Source organism: Oncorhynchus masou, chromosome 27 (genome assembly GCF_036934945.1).
Source record: "Oncorhynchus masou masou isolate Uvic2021 chromosome 27, UVic_Omas_1.1, whole genome shotgun sequence".
Lineage (NCBI taxonomy): Eukaryota > Metazoa > Chordata > Actinopteri > Salmoniformes > Salmonidae > Oncorhynchus > Oncorhynchus masou.
Genome location: NC_088238.1, coordinates 27056059 through 27074984, shown reverse-complemented (window position 1 = coordinate 27074984; position 18926 = coordinate 27056059). Strand labels below are relative to the sequence as shown.

Here is an 18926-nt window from a genome sequence, read left to right as displayed (position 1 = left end):
TATATATATATATATATATATATATATATATATATAGAGAGATATATAGAGAGAGAGAGAGAGAGAGAGAGAGAGAGAGAGAGAGAGGGAGAGAGAGAGACAGTCATACAGACGCAGAGAGAGAGAGAGAGAGAGAGAGAGAGAGAGAGAGAGAGAGAGAGAGGGAGAGAGAGAGAGAGGGAGAGAGAGACAGAGACAGAGTCATACAGACGCAGACGAGAGAGAGAGAGAGAGAGAGAGAGAGAGAGAGAGAGAGAGGGAGAGAGAGACAGAGACAGTCATACAGACGGAGACGAGGGAGAGAGAGAGAGAGAGAGATCATACAGAGACGAGAGAGAGAGATAGAGATCGAAAGAGAGAGAGAGAGAGAGAGAGAGGGAGAGAGAGAGAGAGACAGAGAGAGAGACAGAGAGAGACAGAGAGTCATACAGACGCAGACGAGAGAGAAAGAACCATTTACAAAGGAGACAAACATCCAATACATCAAACTCATATAATCAAACTCTCCTCCACACATCTTCATTTAAACGTAAAAAGAGCATGCCACAACATAAACCGAAGGACAAGTGTTACAGGTGAAGCAGAGACAATTGCAGTGGCAATGTTCAAAGTGATTCAAAAGGAGGGGTAGGTTCTGGGGAAAGATCACATGCCCATTGGAAAGAGAAAAATCTCATCAGTGACTCAATATGTGCATGAGCTTTTCCCAATTCAACCTTTACAGGTTGTCAATAAACCAATCAACCATCAACCAATCAAATAATAATAATATAGGGAAACCGACTGAGTCAAACTGAAGGACTTTAAAGAGAGAAACAAGATATTGCCAACAGGTATATGTATTTCTCCTTGAGACTACTTCCTTGTTGTGTTGTATTTCCTGGTGAAAATGTCAGTTGTCAATGCAGTCCTCCTTGGAAGATGAAGTGAGGAGGAGACTTGACAAGGGCATCATGAGATAGGGGCATGGCATTGTCCATGTTGCCAGGGGAAACCAGCACAGTCATTTCCTGTACAGTGACTTCCGTTCTGTGTAGTCCTCAGGTAAACGCTCTGGAAAGGCTGGGGACTATCAGGACTACAAGCGCTGCCACGGCAACCACCTCCACCAGGTTCCAGCCTCCCTCGCTCTCCTGGTGGCAAGAGGACAGAGGACAGGGTTCAAAGGTCACAGAGGTTATTCACTCACAAGTTTTAACACACATACAGTACCAGCTCCTCGTGTTTGGTCAGATTAGCTCAAACAACCCCTTCACCCGACACAACCAACCTACACACTATTTTGTGAGAAGAGAGAAGACTTGAGTGGTGTTGTTAGCTGGAGAGAGAGAGAGAGAGAGAGAGAGAGAGAGAGAGAGTGTGTGTGTGTGTGTGCGTGTGGTGCGTGTGGTGTGCGAGAGAGGGAGAGAGAGAGAGTTTAGCAGTGATGTCACCCTGGAGCCCAGTAAGAGGATCCCCCCTGAGTGTGGTGTAGTGTACTGACAGCTTCTTGCACACACACACACACGCATACACACACACCCACACACAACTTGTGGCCATGTCATCCTAAAATGGACGCTTGACACTCTCATTAAACTCATTCTAAATGTCCCTTAACCTCATTCTAAATGTCCCAATAAAAGACAAACCTCAAAACAAGGTAAATAGCCAAAACTCAGTAAATAGACATACCTCATTCTAAATGTCCAAAGATAAAGAGCCATACCTCATTCTAAATGTCCCAAGGTAAATAGCCAAACCCCATTCTAAATGTCCCAAGGTAAATAGCCAAACCTCATTCTAAATGTCCCAAGGTAAATAGCCATACCTCATTCTAAATGTCCCAAGGTAAATAGCCAAACCTCATTCTAAATGTCCCAAGGTAAATAGCCAAACCTCATTCTAAATGTCCCAAGGTAAATAGCCATACCTCATTCTAAATGTCCCAAGGTAAATAGCCAAACCTCATTCTAAATGTCCCAAGGTAAATAGACATACCTCATTCTAAATGTCCCAAGGTAAATAGACGTACCTCATTCTAAATGTCCTAAGGTAAATAGCCAAACCTCATTCTAAATGTCCCAAGGTAAATAGCCATACCTCATTCTAAATGTCTCAAGGTAAATAGCCAAACCTCATTCTAAATGTCCCAAGGTAAATAGCCAAACCTCATTCTAAATGTCCCTCATTCTATTCTAAATGTCCCAAGGTAAATAGCCATACCTCATTCTAAATGTCCCAAGGTAAATAGCCAAACCTCATTCTAAATGTCCCAAGGTAAATAGACATACCTCATTCTAAATGTCCCAAGGTAAATAGACATACCTCATTCTAAATGTCCCAAGGTAAATAGCCATACCTCATTCTAAATGTCCCAAGACCCCTTTGAGCTAAATCTGTCAGGGGCCCTGCAAGAGAGAGAAGGGTGCAGAAAGGACTATGCCGCAGACTGACCACAAAACAGCATTCAGCTGGCTGGAGGTTGGAGGGAGAGAAGGTTTCTCTAAACCTCAGTTCCCTGGCTTCCTGGCTGCTGTCCCGCCTGTGGAGGTCAGGCAGGAGCAGTGGGTGTTGACATTAGCGCTGTGTCATCCATCTTGACTCTAGTGGTAATCTCTGCACAGTCCCAATGGAGACATGAAAAGAGCTGCGTGTCACTGTGTTTCCCTCGGATAAGTGTGAAGGACCACTCAATAAAAAGCCACCTTTCTCGGACAAAAACATCAGCGGAACAGGCGAGCAAGTGTGAAAGTCTCTTTCTTCTCTCTCCTTTTCATTTCTCTCTTACTCGCAGCTTTTCAAGTGTGGCGGCTGCTTGGCTGTTCCAAGCCAAGTTCTTAGTATTCTTAGAATCGGAGTCATTCCATTCAGTAGAGTCATAGTAAACACAGTGAATGGTGCATTTGGAGACTGCTGGGTGGGACTGAGTTATTGGACCATCTGCCTCAGTGACTCCGCTAACTCTAAGGTTGACGGCCCACCTTCAGAGGAACAAAGCAGACGACACGGTACATTTTGAGCCAGTTTACCCCAACGGGAGCCAAGTCACTGACATCTGTAAAGTATTTTCGCCACCCTCTATTGACATTTTGGTTCTAGCCCATTTGGTGTTAATGTGGCATTAGATGTTTATTGTTCACCATAGAGGTTGCGTTCCTCAAACAGCTTTAGTTTGATTGACAGATCAAGGGTAACGTGATTCTCAGAGGGACAACTTACATTGTAAGACATGGGTCTACTCCACTGCAATAGCTGGTCTTTCCAGCACACGCTTATGCTTGAATCAGAGTCTTTATGTCAGTGGAATAAGGTACCCTTCCAAAACAGATCAGATCACTGGCAGAACTTTGAACTACGAACTCTAATAACATTTAACCATTAACCAAACCAGACGTACTGGCGCTATACATTCGCTTTCTACAGTATATCTGTGTGTGCAGTATTCTACATTCAGGCACACCCACAGCCAGAGGCTGAATAATCTGCATCAACAACAGACATTCAGCCTCTCTTAGAGGAAATAAGACTATATTTGATTCTTCTAGATAAAGAAAGGGCATGCCCATACCTGGTCCCCTCTAGGACGCCAGCTCCTCCCACCAGCACCATATCAGGGCCATTATTACAATCATTCCTATGAAGGGGATGGAGAGAACAGGGGGCTCAGACGGAGGAGTGCAGTTCTGGGGAGAAAACAAGGGATCGTGGGGGCATGAGAGAGGAGGTGGGAGGTGGTGAGAGAAATCACAAATCATAATAAAGGGAGGCAAAAATGAAAGAATCACATATGGAGAGATAGATGAAGAGACAACAGATGGATAGATATATGTACATAAAACATCATGGGGTGATTGAGAGGTTGATAAATGAGATGACAGGCAGATAGACAGGTAGAGAGACCGATAGACAAGGACAGAGAGGGTGAGTGACAGAGAGGGAGAACAAAATAAATAAAGAGACAGGCAGATTGATAATAAAAACCATATTGCTCAACGTTTTGTGGGGTGGTTATGGTAAACAGATTTGACAATATGAATGTGAATAAGTTTATAAATATGAGTTTTCAACAAAACACAGCCATGGCAACGATGAAGGGAGGGGAGAAACAGAAAGAGCATGGCATTAGAGCACATCAAAGATGGTTAAAGACAAGACGAACAACTTGTGTAATGGTTCTATCTTGTCATTTAAAGATCTCTGCCAACACTGAAAAGTGCTGCCTGTCACTCAAACGGTCACTCAGACAGAGAGAACCCTGGGAGTTGTAGGCAGCCCAGCAGTGTGGGTGAGGGGGTTTCGTCACAAGAGAAACTACAACTATGGAGGACAGGTGAGTGACATGAACTGCTGTGGTACTCAGGCTGGATGGTCGAAGTCCAAATTCTTGATAAGGAGACCACGTACAACCAATCAAATCATCAAGGGAAGAGTGGCTTGCTTATAAGCTCACATTTGTACACTATAATAACACGTGGGTTGATTAGTCTTTTTTGTTATTCAGTTTTCAACATTTCCTGGTTTTGATGGCATCAGAAAGGAAGAGGAAGAGAAAGAGGATAGGGACCGGACTGTTTAGGTGGACACGGGGACAGACACTGGACAGGGCGACAGGACGCAGAGGACGCACACCGCCATTGAAGCAATGCATGTTGAGAAGAGGGCGGAAGAAGCCAGGGACCAAAGTCGAGGACACAAGAATAACTGACTACACCACTGGCGGCAGAGAGAGGACTGGAGGTAGAAAGAGGACGAGAGACAAGTCACGATTCCATGAGACATAGCTGTTTGACTGAGCTGTTGCTACTGAGTCACATGCACACAATACAGGCAGACAGACAGACTTGATGCTTGAGGAGAATGGGTTAGTTAGCGCAAGTGTACTGTAAATACAGGTGTGTATGTGTATAGTTGTCTTCTTGTTCCCTTCTACTTACCTCATAACCAGCTCCTTCACCACCATAACCCTTCTTATAACACATGTGTAGTATTTGTCCCCTTATAGGAACACTTGTTTTCATCAACTCATACACAGAAGAGGCCATCTTTTGTCGGCCATTGTTACCAAAGTTATCTCCCTCTGACTGCTGACCTCTCACCTGTGACTTCCTGCCACCCAGCCTCTCTAGCTCCACCCTGCAGTGATGCAGTTCCTGCTCCAGCTCCGCCCTCTCCTTCTGGCTGCAGTCAAACAGCCCCTGAAGTTCCGCAAGCTCCCCCTTCAACCCTTCACACTGGAGAGAGAGAGAGAGAGAGAGAGAGAGAGAGAGAGAGAGAGAGAGAGAGAGCATTTTCATCATCACATTGGCTTACTCTGTTTTATAAGACTTGTATGTGTCTGTGTCCATACTTGTCTCTGTACTTGCGAGGACCTCTCCTCAGTCAGTTTGAGCTGGTCTCGTAGGGAGAAGACTTCAGAGGGTCCCCCGTTCCAATTGGTGATGGGCTTGCCATCAAACGAGATATTCTTCTGGATGGAGGCATCCACCAAGCGCCCACCTTGACCAGTCTGGGTCTGCCCACCCTGGGTCTGGGAAAGGGTCATGTAGCCTCCAGCTTTCACTGAGTCCTCATCCTGCCCAACACCCTCATCCTTCTGGTCTTCGTCCCCCTCCCCTCTCAAGGCCAGATAGACATCATTGGAGCTGTCATCCAGAGAGATCATTCAATGTGTTAGCAATTTAGAAGCATCATTCATCTGTGTGTGTGTGTGTGTGTGTGTGTGTGTGTGTGTGTGTGTGTGTGTGTGTGTGTGTGTGTGTGTGTGTGTGTGTGTGTGTGTGTGTGTGTGTGTGTGTGTGTGTGTGTGTGTGTGTGTGTGTGTGTGTGTGTGTGTGTGTGTGTGTGTGTGTGTGTGCATTTGCTGTGGTGTTGTTGATATCCGCAGTGCAGTACTCGCCTCATTACTGATTCCCTCTCAGCAACATTTATTCACTGAGAGAAAATTATACTGTGGGCCAACAATAACTCTCACAGAGTTTAAACAGATTTAACTCTGTCCCCTGGGCCAACCACAACTCTCCCAGAGTTTAAACATTCATGACATAACAGCTTATATGGTCAGATCACCCCATTACACTACAGAGTACTTTGCTAAAACACAACCATACATTCTGTGAATCGGTAGAGTGAACATAAATAATTGAAGCTTAAAAATTGATGAGCACTATCAGAGTACAAGAATAGAGTGCATTGAAGTAACTACTGTATTCAGTGTGATGTATTACAGTGCAATACCGTGAAGGACCAACCACAGCTCTCTTTCATTCTGGGAAACCATGAGTCACTACTTCTGCCAATGAGTCTGAGATTTTTTTCTCTGAGGCTAACATTGGAGAAGTGTGTTGTGTCTTTCATTTGAGTAGATCTGGATTGGAACAGGGACTTGAGTATGAATTCAATTAAATGTCCTTCCTAATACAATGTCGCCACAAACCAAGATCACACAACAAAAAGTTATTTTTCAAAATCAGGAAATTACTTATGTCAGGATACAGTACCCTTTTTTTATTTTTATTTTATTTTTTATTTTACCCCTTTTTCTCCCCAATTTCGTGGTATCCAATTGTTTTTAGTAGCTACTATCTTGTCTCATCGCTACTACTCCCGTACGGGCTCGGGAGAGACAAAGGTTGAAAGTCATGCGTCCTCCGATACACAACCCAACCTAGCCGCACTGCTTCTTAACACAGCGCGCATCCAACCCGGAAGCCAGCGGCACCAATGTATCGGAGGAAACGCGCACTGTGCCCGGCCCGCCACAGGAGTCGCTGCTGTGCGATGAGACAAGGATTTCCATACCGGCCAAACCCTCCCTAACCTGGACGACGCTCGGCCAATTGTGAGTCACCCCACGGACCTCCTGGTCGCGGCCGGTTACGACAGAGCCTCTGGTGGCACAACTGGCGCTGCAGTACAGCGCCCTTAACCACTGCACCAACCAGGAGGCCCCTGGATACAGTAGCCTTACACACACAGGCTTCATCCTTAATAGTCTATGCATCCTAGAATTAGACGACGTTGTTTCCTAAGGCCTCACCCACATTAAACAATCCCTTCAAAGGGGACAAGAGGGGCTACGGTCTAGTGAAATGAAACCAGGCCTAAGTATGCTCTTACAGTAAGATCATTGATTTAATTTCCCACAGTGCTCTGCTGTGCTATTGCAGCCTGCTTTATACAGTATAGCCACCTCAATATCAGGTCTGTATACAAGGAGCTCAAATGGAGATGTTCTCCTGTGTCTCGGTATCCCCTTTGATCAGAGTGGTGACACCAGAGAGCAGAGAGTGGAGGGTTTATAGGGAACTGTGTCAAGCATGTTATGTAAGAATGCAGTACTCACTGAGTACATAGAGTACTCACAGAGTATTGAGCTCTTTGACGTGCCACTGTCAGCAGCAGGACGTTTGCCCTCTGGATGGGTGTGTGTACCATGGAGAGATCGGCTATGAAATAGTGTGTGTCTGTCTCGGTGTGTGTGTATGTGTGTGTGTGTTGGAGGTACTGGGCTATGGTTGGAGGTAGGAGGTAGACTGCTAATTGCCTAATACTTAGCCTCCCTCTTTAGTTGTAAATTATTCATATTCACCAGTAGACTCGTCTACTGTGAGTCATCTTCACTGAGCTGTGTGTGTGTGTGTGTGCGCGTGTGTGTGTGTGTGTGTGTGCGTGTGCGTGTGTGTGTGTGTGCGTGTTCATCTGATTATAACCTGTTGTTGACTGTTTGTTTATAAACAGGCGTTGGCTTGTTGTGCTGCCTGTATTATGTATATTTTAAGACACATCTGGTGTATTCTCAGGTGCACAATCACACACGTACATGCACAGACACAGACACATGCATGTGTGATGCACACAAAATGTACGGTTATGTATTGGTAGAACGCTTTTACTGATATGTCAGTCCTCCAAGGTCTTGCCATTTCGATGCATGTATACTACTGTTGGCCTGTAGGGGGCATTAGACTTGTTCACTTCGCAACGGGACTATATGCGATCCTGCACCTGTGTGTTCTCATTATTGAGACAACTTTGGCTTCGTTCTCCTGTTACATCTTTTTTTTTCACCTTTATTTAACCAGGTAGGCAAGTTGAGAACAAGTTCTCATTTACAATTGCGACCTAAATCAAAGCAGTTCGACACATACAACAACACAGAGTTACACATGGAGTAAAACAAACATACTGTAATGAAACAGCAGGGAGCAGGTTTCGAACCCTCGACCTTCGAGCCCAAGGTCCGGGGCGCTATCGACTGTGCCACAAAAGCATGCTCGAGCGGCAGAGTCGATTTCCGCGCTTATAAACCCAGGGTCATTACAGTTACAGTCAATACAGTAGAAAAATAAGTCTATAGACAATGTAAGCATTTATGCTGTGTAACAGGTCAGTTCAGTGCAAAAATACACTGAATAGGACAATATAGCTTTGTAACTTGCCTGTTGAAATGAATGTAATGGTTTTGAACAACATAGTAATTGCATAACTTGGTACTAGACAAAAAGCGCATGTCAAGTGTGAAATGTAATGATGGCGGTGCATTCCTTTGATCTAGAAAAAAAAGAGTTGTTAACTGGATAAGACACGCCTGACAATGTCCTAAGGGTTTAGAGAATTTAATGTTGTAACTGTGATGTTTAAGAACCTTGTAATTGTTGTACTATAAATAGAAAAGCAGTTTTTGGCTAGCTCCGGTTAGCTTTTGGCTAGCTCCGGTCAGTTGGTTGCTAGCTCCGGTCACTTGGTTGCTAGCTCCGGTCACTTGGTTGCTAGCTCCGGTCACTTGGTTGCTAGCTCCGGTTAGCTTTTGGCTAGCTCCGGTTAGCTGTTTGCTAGCTCCGGTCAGTTGGTTGCTAGCTTCAGTTCGCGATATGGTAGCTTGTTCAGTAATTTTCCAATAATTAACATTAATCTAATTTGCAATATTCTTGTCTTTCTATTAACCTTTCTTACACGGAGTGAATGTATTTTGAGCATGGGTATAAAATAACTTCTAATGAGTTATACCACCTTAAAGGCTTGCATCTTTTAGAGTCTCCTATGGGGCTATAGTGGGCAACAATCAACTACATAATTATAATCTAAACAGGTAAATTAAGTTAAGCGTAAATGTGTTTGGGGTATAAATGTAAAGAATTTGAAGATGTGAATTGGATTGAAATGTAATATTTTTTATATATGTTTATGAACGAATATGTCAGGGGTTTATGAGACAGATTATTAAATATACTTTAACAACAACAAAAAACGTTGAAATACAACGAAAAGACAGAAAAAGACGATTTGCCCTTGAGAGAATGTTGAATAAAATAATCGAGAGAACCTTTGAAAGAGAAGTCACGTTCTCCTGTTTCATAATTTATCCTGTGCTACAGGAACTATTATCTGCTGCACCAGTCCCAAAACTGGGACCTACACACACACACACCTACTAGTTATGTTACAGGGTGTATACTGTAGGAACGAGATCACACTCCCACACATCCAGACGACCAAGGAAGAAATGTCTTGGGGATAGAGATGGAAGAGACAAAGGCTTTAAAAAGCTTCTTACGTTTACCTGTGTGATCTTGTCTTATCTATGGACTGACAGCTTGTTACTGATACATCAGACCCCAGACAAAAAGTTATGATAGATGATCTGCAGACAATAAACAGACGGTAGGTTTGTAGAGCAATGTGGGGGTCCCCAAACATAGAGAGCCTGTGACTGATTGGTCGGCAGCTTGTTCCGACTGGCTGCTCGGCCACTCACCCGGCTCGCTCCTGCTGTAGCTGCTGCAGTTTGTGGCTCAGCTGTTTGTTTTCGTCCTTCAGGGTCTGACACTCGTCTGAAATCGCATGACACTCCGCCGTCAGCTGGCTTACCTCACCTGGAACACACACACACGTACACAGGGTCACATGAGTGTGTGTTGTTTTGTCTTGGGTGTGTGTCGGGGTGGGAAAGTTGACGCACTGAACCATGTTAACAATAAGTAGTCATGGTAACAGATCCCACAGGAAAGGGTGTGATATGGCGAGGAAGGTAGTTGAGGTTTTGAACAACACTGGTTCCACCATGGCCCTGTAACATATTCGTTTAGATAGAGTCCTGAAATGTGTTCAGGTGTAACAGAGTTAAGAACGTGATGTAAGCTCACTCCACAGCGAGCTCAAAATGTCTGCCAAGAAAAGCTATCCAATCGGTGTTTGTAAACAGAGGTTCACTAGATCGAGACTGGTATGAAACAGGGACAGTGGAGGACACTACAGTATACTGTTAGCAACACACAGACGTTGGTTGAGAGGCTCAATCCTCCCCTGGATGAAGGTGGTCAATGAGTGTGGGAGAGTTGAGGATGAAGTCTGAAAATAACCAAGTATAAGCTTACCTTTAAACACGACTGCACTATAGCGCCAAAGAGCTCCTCTTACAGGTGTTATAATTAGGAATGTTGTTTGTAATGTTGCTGGGCAGCGTGTGTTTATGTGTGTACACCTGAAAGTGTGTATGTGTGGGTGGCTATGAGAGAGGTTGCCACTTCTTGTTCAAGATCCTGATTTATGGCTATAATAATAGCCTACTGTGTTTATGTGACTGGGTGAGGTACAGTACACTTAGACCTACCACTGTATCTTGCGCACAATCTCATTGACCCTTTCTGAATCCCTGTTTTCCTTTACTTTTATAGTCCTAATTCTGTCTCAATACCACCTTCTTCACCGCCCTCCCTCCCTCTCTCCCTTTTCTTTCCTCCCTCTCTTTTCTTCCCTCTTTCTCACTCTGGCATTAGCCCTGCTGTTACACAGACTAATGAAAGTCATGCACAGGCTGGAGATGCACGAGGATAGAGTACTGTGAACTGCCAATATAATACAGGTCACACAGAGAGAGAGAGAGAGCCTTTGATCGAGTAACCCTGGGTTACTCATTCTGCTAGATAATATGTTATGTCATCATTATACTGAATACATAAAGTAGGGAGAGAAGAAACCAGAAGAGGTTTACAACACTGAGGAGGAATGGCCATGTGGGAGAGAGAGAGAGAGAGAGAGACAGAGACGGAGAGAGACAGAGAGAGAGAGAGACACGGAGAGAGAGAGAGAGAGAGAGAGAGAGAGAGAGAGAGAGACAGAGACAGAGACAGAGAGAGAGAGCGCAGTACCCAGGCTCTTCTGAAAATAACCAATTGAAAAAAAGCATCTCTGGAAAAATATGGGACTTTAACTCATTTATATCTACTATTGGGTTGGTTTTGTGTAGGGCAGAGTTGTTTTCTACTTATTAGCATTCAATTCAAATAAAGGAGTAGCAGCCATAACAAATGAGCACATCGAGACAGAGAGCACAGTAGAACTTTTAAAAGCTTTTTCGCCTGCTTTCTGGACTTGAGGGGTTTCGACATTAGAGTGTTTGAAGGAGGAATCCGTTTTCAGTCTGCATCATCCCCACAGAGACCAAGACAGATTGCGATCCTCATTTTCTCCCAAACAGTTTGTTACTCATCAGGTTGAATGTATTTTTATTGGCCTCTTTTATTTAGTCTGGGGAAACCCATCGAGACCAACGTCTCATTTTCAGCACAACAATACAACAATAGAGAAATGATCACTCTAACAAAGATTATTATTTATTTTTTGACTTTTACAAAAACTACAAATTACAACTTTCAACATTACAACCACAACAATCTCTTCATTCACTCAAAACAACTGCAACTCTCATTCAACACATCTAATACTCGAGCCATAAACTACCCTGGTGACACCAGAGAATCAAGAGGTCAGAAGTTCTGCAGCCTATCCAACAATGGGGGGCATTAAAACTGAAAGGGGATCTACCTAGATCGTTACGGACTAGCGGAACCACAAGAGAATCAACCCATCAAACTGAAACAGAGGCTGTTGGCTTTCCTCCCTCTTGTTTGAGTACACACGGTGGTGCTGTGTCATTACCATACTTTCCTAACAGTATAGTGGTGACACCTTGAACTCTCCATGCGTGACTTCACCAATAACCATAAGCCTGCGATCAATAACACTCATAAATCCTCTAAACATTGCCGAAGTGTGTTTTAATGGAGAGGGCTAAAGACAAATCTGGAAACCCTGGAGTCACGATGATGACTCCCAGACTGTCTCGTATTTACCTACAATTCTCTGCTGCTAAGAAGGCCTCTCTGCCAACAGGACCTGTTGAGTCTATTGGATCCGGCCTACAGTTTTAAATGGATCATATTACTGTGCATACTGACTGGGACTTTCCTCATCACTGATTGGTTTCCATTGCTTCAGTGTTATGTATGGAGTGGTGTACTGGATGGGCAGGGAATGTGTGTGGAATGGTTGTGTTTTGAGTTTGTGTAAGGGGTGTAAGCCGTGTTGCAGCTTGTGTGGTGTTGTCGTGGTTAGTAGTTTGGGTTAGATGCAGGGTTAGTGCAGTATATAGTATGATAGTACCGTCAGTCTCTCTCTCCCTCCTCATGCTCTTCATACTGATTTCAGCCCGCAGGGTGGTGATCTCCAGCTCGTACTCTTGGGCCGTGGTGCGGAGACGCTGCAGCTCGGCCCTCAGACGACACAGCTCCTCCTGTAGGGAGGCGATGTCGTTCTCCCTCTCCGCTGCTGCCTCCTCCCCCGCCTGCTGCAGAACCAGCACCTCCTCCTGGGCAGACCTCAGCTCCTCCTGCACCTCACCCAGCTCACTCTCCTTCTCCTCCTCCAGAGAGTCCATCTCCTCCTGGACTGAACGCAGCTGAGCTAGAGGGGGAAGGAAAGGAGAGAAGAGAATAGAAGAGGAGAGGAGAGTTCATGTCAATCTGTGAATCAGAAAAGACAAGCAAAGTTGACTTGTACTCTGTCAAGGACCTTTCATTTCAGGAAGGTCTGGTAAACACTCTAGTGAACATGTCCTGGCTGCAAAGAGCAGACACAAGAGCTGAATGAGCCAGGGATATGGGGAGGAGAGTGAAGAGGGAGAAGGCAGAGGAGAGGGACAAGGGCATTAGCTCTGGTCTGGGCTTTCTATCTCTAAAGTAGAACCCCTGTCGCCTTACCTCTCCTCATTAATCACACACACACACATACTTTACTTTTAAAGTGAAGAGAGACTGATGTGTTTACGAAGACATGGCCAGAGCTCAAGAGGCCATGGCTATGTGGCAGTCTGCAGACCAGCTCTCTTACCACACACTGCACAGAGGAACCACACACCTAGATTACTTCTTGAACCACAACATTACGAAGATGTACAGTCTGGGCAGTTCTGGCTCAGACAAAGCTACTTACTTACTTAGTTATAGTGTGAGGTACAGTATAGTATTGTACTGGACAGAGGCTTGTCCTGGGTTAGGGATAAAAGGCGTCTGGGCTCACCAGAGCAAGAGGGCAATTCTTGAGCACTCACACAGTTGTACAATACGTTCACATTCTCCTCTTGAGAGCTTTCCTTACGGGAACATCAATCCCCTTCTGCCTTAATGTTTACAGTAATTCAGCCAATCACATGGCCTCTCTCTGACGTCACATGGCATTCTGCCTTGGGGTTGCCGTTACGTGGAGCGCACCATGTACGGAGAGTTCTCTCCCTCTCTCTCTCCTTCTCCCTCACTGTAGATGGGAAACACTGGCGTCGTGTGTGTACAACAGCAGAATAACAAAGCCAAATGAACTAAGACAAACTACCACTACCTCGCCCCTCCACCCCACCCCCAGTCTGCATTCCAATAGGAGTCATGTGGTGAGTGTCACTGCAAGGGGGGAGTGCTGTGCTCCCTCTCACCCCCCCACACACCCTTACACTCAGTCACCTACATAACCCCATGTTTAGCCTGGAGACTGAGCATCTTCTCCTAAGGTAGTGACATCATGACAAGGCCTCTATGTCGTCTGGAGCCACTGTCCTTCCTGTAACTAATGATGTCTGGTGCACAGAATGAAATAGAACAGAGTAGTAATATATGGATTTCTATGGTCTGGTGTCTCTCTGGTCACGTGACATCATTCATACGGTGGCCACCGAGTCTCCTGAGGTTGAGCACCATTGAGATTTCAGCCAATCATGGAGCTATACCAGACGTCTTCCCAAGCAGACACATTCTGTGAATACAGTCTAAGATTGGTAAGTGGCACTAGATAAGCCTGTCATTTTAGACCATATAACTATGGTGGGACTAAGTCATAAGAGAATAAATACAGTGTCTTATTCAGCTATGTGTATTGGAACCCTATAGTGCTTTTAATATTGACTCTACTTGGAACAATTTATTATAAAACTTTTGTTTAAACCCTATAGCATTGTCAAGTAATGGGGACAGTACAAATAGACAGAGAAGGATATTGTGTCCAATCCATGTATCTCTTAAAGTTTTCCTCTCTCCACTATCATGAGACCCTACTAGGAGACAAAGGAGTGGGGGGATCATTTAAAAGTTATGTTAAACTATAAAAGTTGTGTTTATTGTTAACCTTTCCTCAGCCAATACACTATTTCATGAGACAGTAGGGGAAGATAATGGTGCTGTGCTCATTTATCAGAAGTGGAGAGAGGAGAGGTTGTGTATAAGGGTGTGTGCGCTTGTGTGAATGTCTGTGTGTGTGCATACACGCTTGCGTGCGTGTCTACCTTGCAGTCTCTGGATCTGTCTGGTAAAGCTCTCTGCCTGGTGAGCACTAGCCAGACGCTCATCTTCCAACAGACCTGAGACAGAGGAAAGAAGGAGCGAGGGGAGGAAGAGAATGGGGGGATATGAGAGGAGGAAATGTACAAGAGGAGGGAGAGAAAGGGGGAGGAGAGGAGGAACAAAGTGAGTATGCATGTGAGTCAGCAGAATGGACCATGGGGGAGTTGGGGGCAGGGACAACTGGCACAAGAACCATGACAGCTGAGCAATAGGACCTCCCAAACCTCTCACAACCCAGCCGTGATGTCACAATGAACTTAACACCCAGCATGCAATCATAGCTACAGCTGTCATACACAGTCTCACACACACAGGCACACATACACTCACACTCACTCACTCAGACACACACAATTCCACACACTAACACAAATACAGTCACACTCAGACACAAACTCTTCACTCACACACACACTCACTCTCACAAACAGCAACTCACCCTGGATCTCCATGAAGCTCTCTTCATGTTGTTGAGACACCTCCCTGGCCTCCTCCAGCTCCAACACCAGCTGCAACACCTGGGACTTCAACTCCTCCAAGTCATCCTCCTCTAACATTACTCTTTCCACCTCCTCCCCCTCCACTTTCACCTCCTTCTCCTCTCCCTGGTCCTCCTGCTGGCCCTTCTCTCCGTTCCCCACCTCTACCTCCTTCTCTTTCTCCTCCTTCACATCGTTCTCCTCCAGGGTCTCCCTCTCTTTGGCCGTCAGCATGTCCACAATGCCAGGCCTCTCCACCTTCAGGGCACATATGTCATCTAGAGAGAGAGTGATGGGGGAAAGGAGAGATAAAGTTTGATAGTGTGTGAGAGAGAGAGAATTACTACCTCGGTAAACAGCTTAGTTTGCAAACTCCTTGCATACAGAGTCTGTATTGGCCTACAAAGTAGTAGCAGTATTTCTTAACACATTGACCGTGCTTCATATTATACCTCCTGGTGTTTGCAAGCTGAGAGGCAGCTGTGGTTCAACCCCCTACCTCATTGCTTGTCTAGGCTTTGAGTCTCTTACCCCAACCCCCTGACCTCCAGCCCCCACTCCACCTGCTGCCCCCCGGTATGATCCTCACCTGGTGTACACAGAGACACCCCCCCCCCAAAGACTTCCCACACACACTCGTTCTTGCCCACACAGTCCACCACCTGAGATTGCTGTCATCAGACCAAGCAGAAGACCGCTGAGCAACTATTCAAGTAGTGCTACCTGTTCTACAGAGCCATCTAGTGGGAAAACAGTGGAACAGTCAGAGAGACTCAGAGGAACTCAAAACACTCAATGCACTCTATGGAGCTATATGTGTCTCTTTAGAATCATCTAAAATAATGCTGAGTCAGGCGGAGAAAGAATATTTATCTTTTGATACACTTGAGTCATTGCTTATGCAATATTTGAGGTAGACTGCTTTCCATGTTAAAGATATGATAGAAATCACAAGGACAAAATCTCAGAGTGCGAGAGAGAGACAGAGACTGAGTCAGAGAGAGAGAGAGAGAGCAAGACACTCTCACTCTCTCTCTCTTGCAGTGCATGCTGGTAGTTTTTTGGAGTTTGAGTGTTTGGTGTGGAGGGCTCTGTCCTAACTAACTTGATTATTTTCTTGGTCTTTTCTTTCAATTTTATTTTTCTATGGTGGAGGGTTAATGCAATATTTGTTTTAGCGGTATCCACAGTTTTTTCAAAGTTAGGGTGGAAGAGGACAGAGTAACTTTCCTGGGGTTTGGAAGGTGTGGTGTGCGCGATGGCTTCTCAGCCTAGCGCGGAGGAGACGCTGTCGATACGGCATGGATTCAGGTGTGTTCCTGAGAATGGAGTTAAGGTGGAGGAGGTTCTGCTCGCGGTCAGTGAACAGGTAGGAGCTGAATTTATACATTCTGCTTCTAGAATGAACAAAGCTATGGTTGTCTTCATGAAAAGGGCTAATTTGGTTGGTAGGCTAATTGCTGGTGTAGATAAGGCTGGGCCTAGTCAGGATGGAGATGGTGGTGTAGATGAGGCTGGGACTAGTCAGGCAATGGATGGTGGTGTAGCGGAGGCTGGGTCTAGTCAGGCTAGAGATGGTGGTGTAGCGGGGTCTGGGTCTAGTCAGGCTAGAGATGGTGGTGTAGATGAGGCTGGGTCTAGTCAGGCTATGGATGGTGGTGTAGCGGGGGCTGGGTCTAGTCAGGCTAGAGATGGTGGTGTAGCGGGGTCTGGGTCTAGTCAGGCTAGAGATGGTGGTGTAGATGAGTCTGGGTCTAGTCAGGCTATGGATGGTGGTGTAGCGGGGGCTGGGTCTAGTCAGGCTAGAGATGGTGGTGTAGCGGGGTCTGGGTCTAGTCAGGCTAGAGATGGAGGGGTAGCTGAGGCGGTGTCTAGTCAGGCTAGAGATGGTGGAGTAGCTGAGGCTGGGTTTAGTCAGGCTATGGATGGTGGTGTAGCAGGGTCTGGGTCTAGTCAGGCTAGAGATGGTGGGGTAATGGAGGCTGGGTCTAGTCAGGCTAGAGATGGTGGAGTAGCTGAGGCTGGGTTTAGTCAGGCTATGGATGGTGGTGTAGCAGGGTCTGGGTCTAGTCAGGCTAGAGATGGTGGGGTAATGGAGGCTGGGTCTAGTCAGGCTAGAGATGGTGGGGAAGCGGAGGCTGGGTCTAGTCAGGCTAGAGATGGTGGGGTAATGGAGGCTGGGTCTAGTCAGGCTAGAGATGGTGGGGAAGCGGAGGCTGGGTCTAGTCAGGCTATGGATGGTGGTGTAGCAGGGTCTGGGTCTAGTCAGGCTAGAGATGGTGGGGTAATGGAGGCTGGGTCTAGTCAGGCTAGAGATGGTGGGGAAGCGGAGGCTGGGTCTAGTCAGGCTAGAGATGGTGGGGTAATGGAGGCTGGGTCTAGTCAGGCTAGAGATGGTGGGGAAGCGGAGGCTGGGTCTAGTCAGGCTAGAGATAGTGGGGTAGCTGAGGCTGGGTCTAGTCAGGCTAGAGATGGTGGGGTAATGGAGGCTGGGTCTAGTCAGGCTAGAGATGGTGGGGAAGCGGAGGCTGGGTCTAGTCAGGCTAGAGATAGTGGGGTAGCTGAGGCTGGGTCTAGTCATGCTATGGAGGGTGGTGTGGATGATGCTGGGTCTAGTCAGGTTATTCTAGTGGATGAGGAGAGTATAGTGGGAAGTGTAAGAGATTAGGGGGGAGGAGGAGGGTGTCAAGCGGAAAAGGAAAAAGGGTGTGGACAAAGGCACCATGGACATTTTGCCTGTTGCTGTGGGTGATGCCCTGAACAGAGAGAAAGGGCAGGTGGTCAGGGTGGGAGATGGGGATGAGGAGGAAAGTGAGTCTGAGGAAGAGGATGAGGATGAGGAGTTATTTTTTTCAGACTCCTCTTCAATGGGCCCGGAGTTGACAGCCAGTCAAGCAGATGGGTCTAAGTACACGTTAAGAGAATTGACAAGGTTCCTTGAATGAGACTAAGGGGAAAAAAGTTCATCTTGAGGCTTTATTTTCTGATCATAGAAAGTTTGTAAGATCAGTACAACATGCTATGAGAAATGAGGGGCTTGGTGTCCTCTCACCCAGGAAACGGTTTAGGTTGAGGAAGTGGGTCACAACAGTGCTTAAAGGTTTACATTCAGACACTGTTTAGATGTATATTTTCTTTCTGACACTGGGGCTTTTTGAGCTTTGCTATTGGTCTCTTTTTCTGCTGGCTTTTCTCCCACTTCTTATGGAGACTCTTCGGGTCGACTCGCTCAATATAAATGGAGACTCCTTATGGAGACTCTTTGGGTAGGCTCACTCAATATAAATGGAGACTCCTTATGGAGACTCTTTGGGTAGGCTCACTCAATATAAATGGAGACTCCTTATGGAGACTCTTTGGGTAGGCTCACTCAATATAAATGGAGACTTCTTATGGAGACTCGTCGGGTAGGCTCACTCAATATAAATGGAGACTTCTTATGGAGACTCGTCGGGTAGGCTCACTCAATATAGATGAAGACTTCTTATGGAGACTCGTCGGGTAGGCTCACTCAATATAGATGAAGACTTCTTATGGAGACTCTTCAGGTAGGCTCACTCAATATAAATGAAGACTTCTTATGGAGACTCTTTGGGTAGGCTCACTCAATATAAATGAAGACTTCTTATGGAGACTCTTTGGGTAGGCTCACTCAATATAAATGAAGACTTCTTATGGAGACTCTTTGGGTAGGCTCACTCAATATAAATGGAGACTTCTTATGGAGACTCTTTGGGTAGGCTCACTCAATATAAATGGAGACTTCTTATGGAGACTCTTCAGGTAGGCTCACTCAATATAA

General features: G+C 45.8%; 1 protein-coding gene across 5 annotated transcripts in view; it reads right to left on the bottom strand.

Moving 5' to 3' along the window:
- Positions 1 to 834: 834 nt before the first annotated feature.
- Positions 835 to 18926, bottom strand: part of LOC135515931 (coiled-coil domain-containing protein 136-like) — a 58505-nt gene continuing 40413 nt past the window's right edge. For 3 of the 5 annotated variants that reach the window (XM_064939807.1, XM_064939806.1, XM_064939805.1), the window contains exons 3-10: positions 15085 to 15402; positions 14588 to 14662; positions 12424 to 12723; positions 9737 to 9854; positions 5330 to 5624; positions 5079 to 5213; positions 3551 to 3665; positions 1047 to 1133 (exon numbers count right to left, since the gene is read on the bottom strand). In XM_064939807.1, coding sequence (XP_064795879.1) covers positions 3561 to 3665; positions 5079 to 5213; positions 5330 to 5624; positions 9737 to 9854; positions 12424 to 12723; positions 14588 to 14662; positions 15085 to 15402 — 1346 coding nt within the window. In that variant the 3' untranslated portion in view covers positions 1047 to 1133; positions 3551 to 3560. Of the gene's footprint in view, positions 1134 to 3550; positions 3666 to 5078; positions 5214 to 5329; positions 5625 to 9736; positions 9855 to 12423; positions 12724 to 14587; positions 14663 to 15084; positions 15403 to 18926 lie in introns of all 5 variants that reach the window. The other 2 variants (XR_010451876.1, XM_064939808.1) reach the window with 2 other exon arrangements.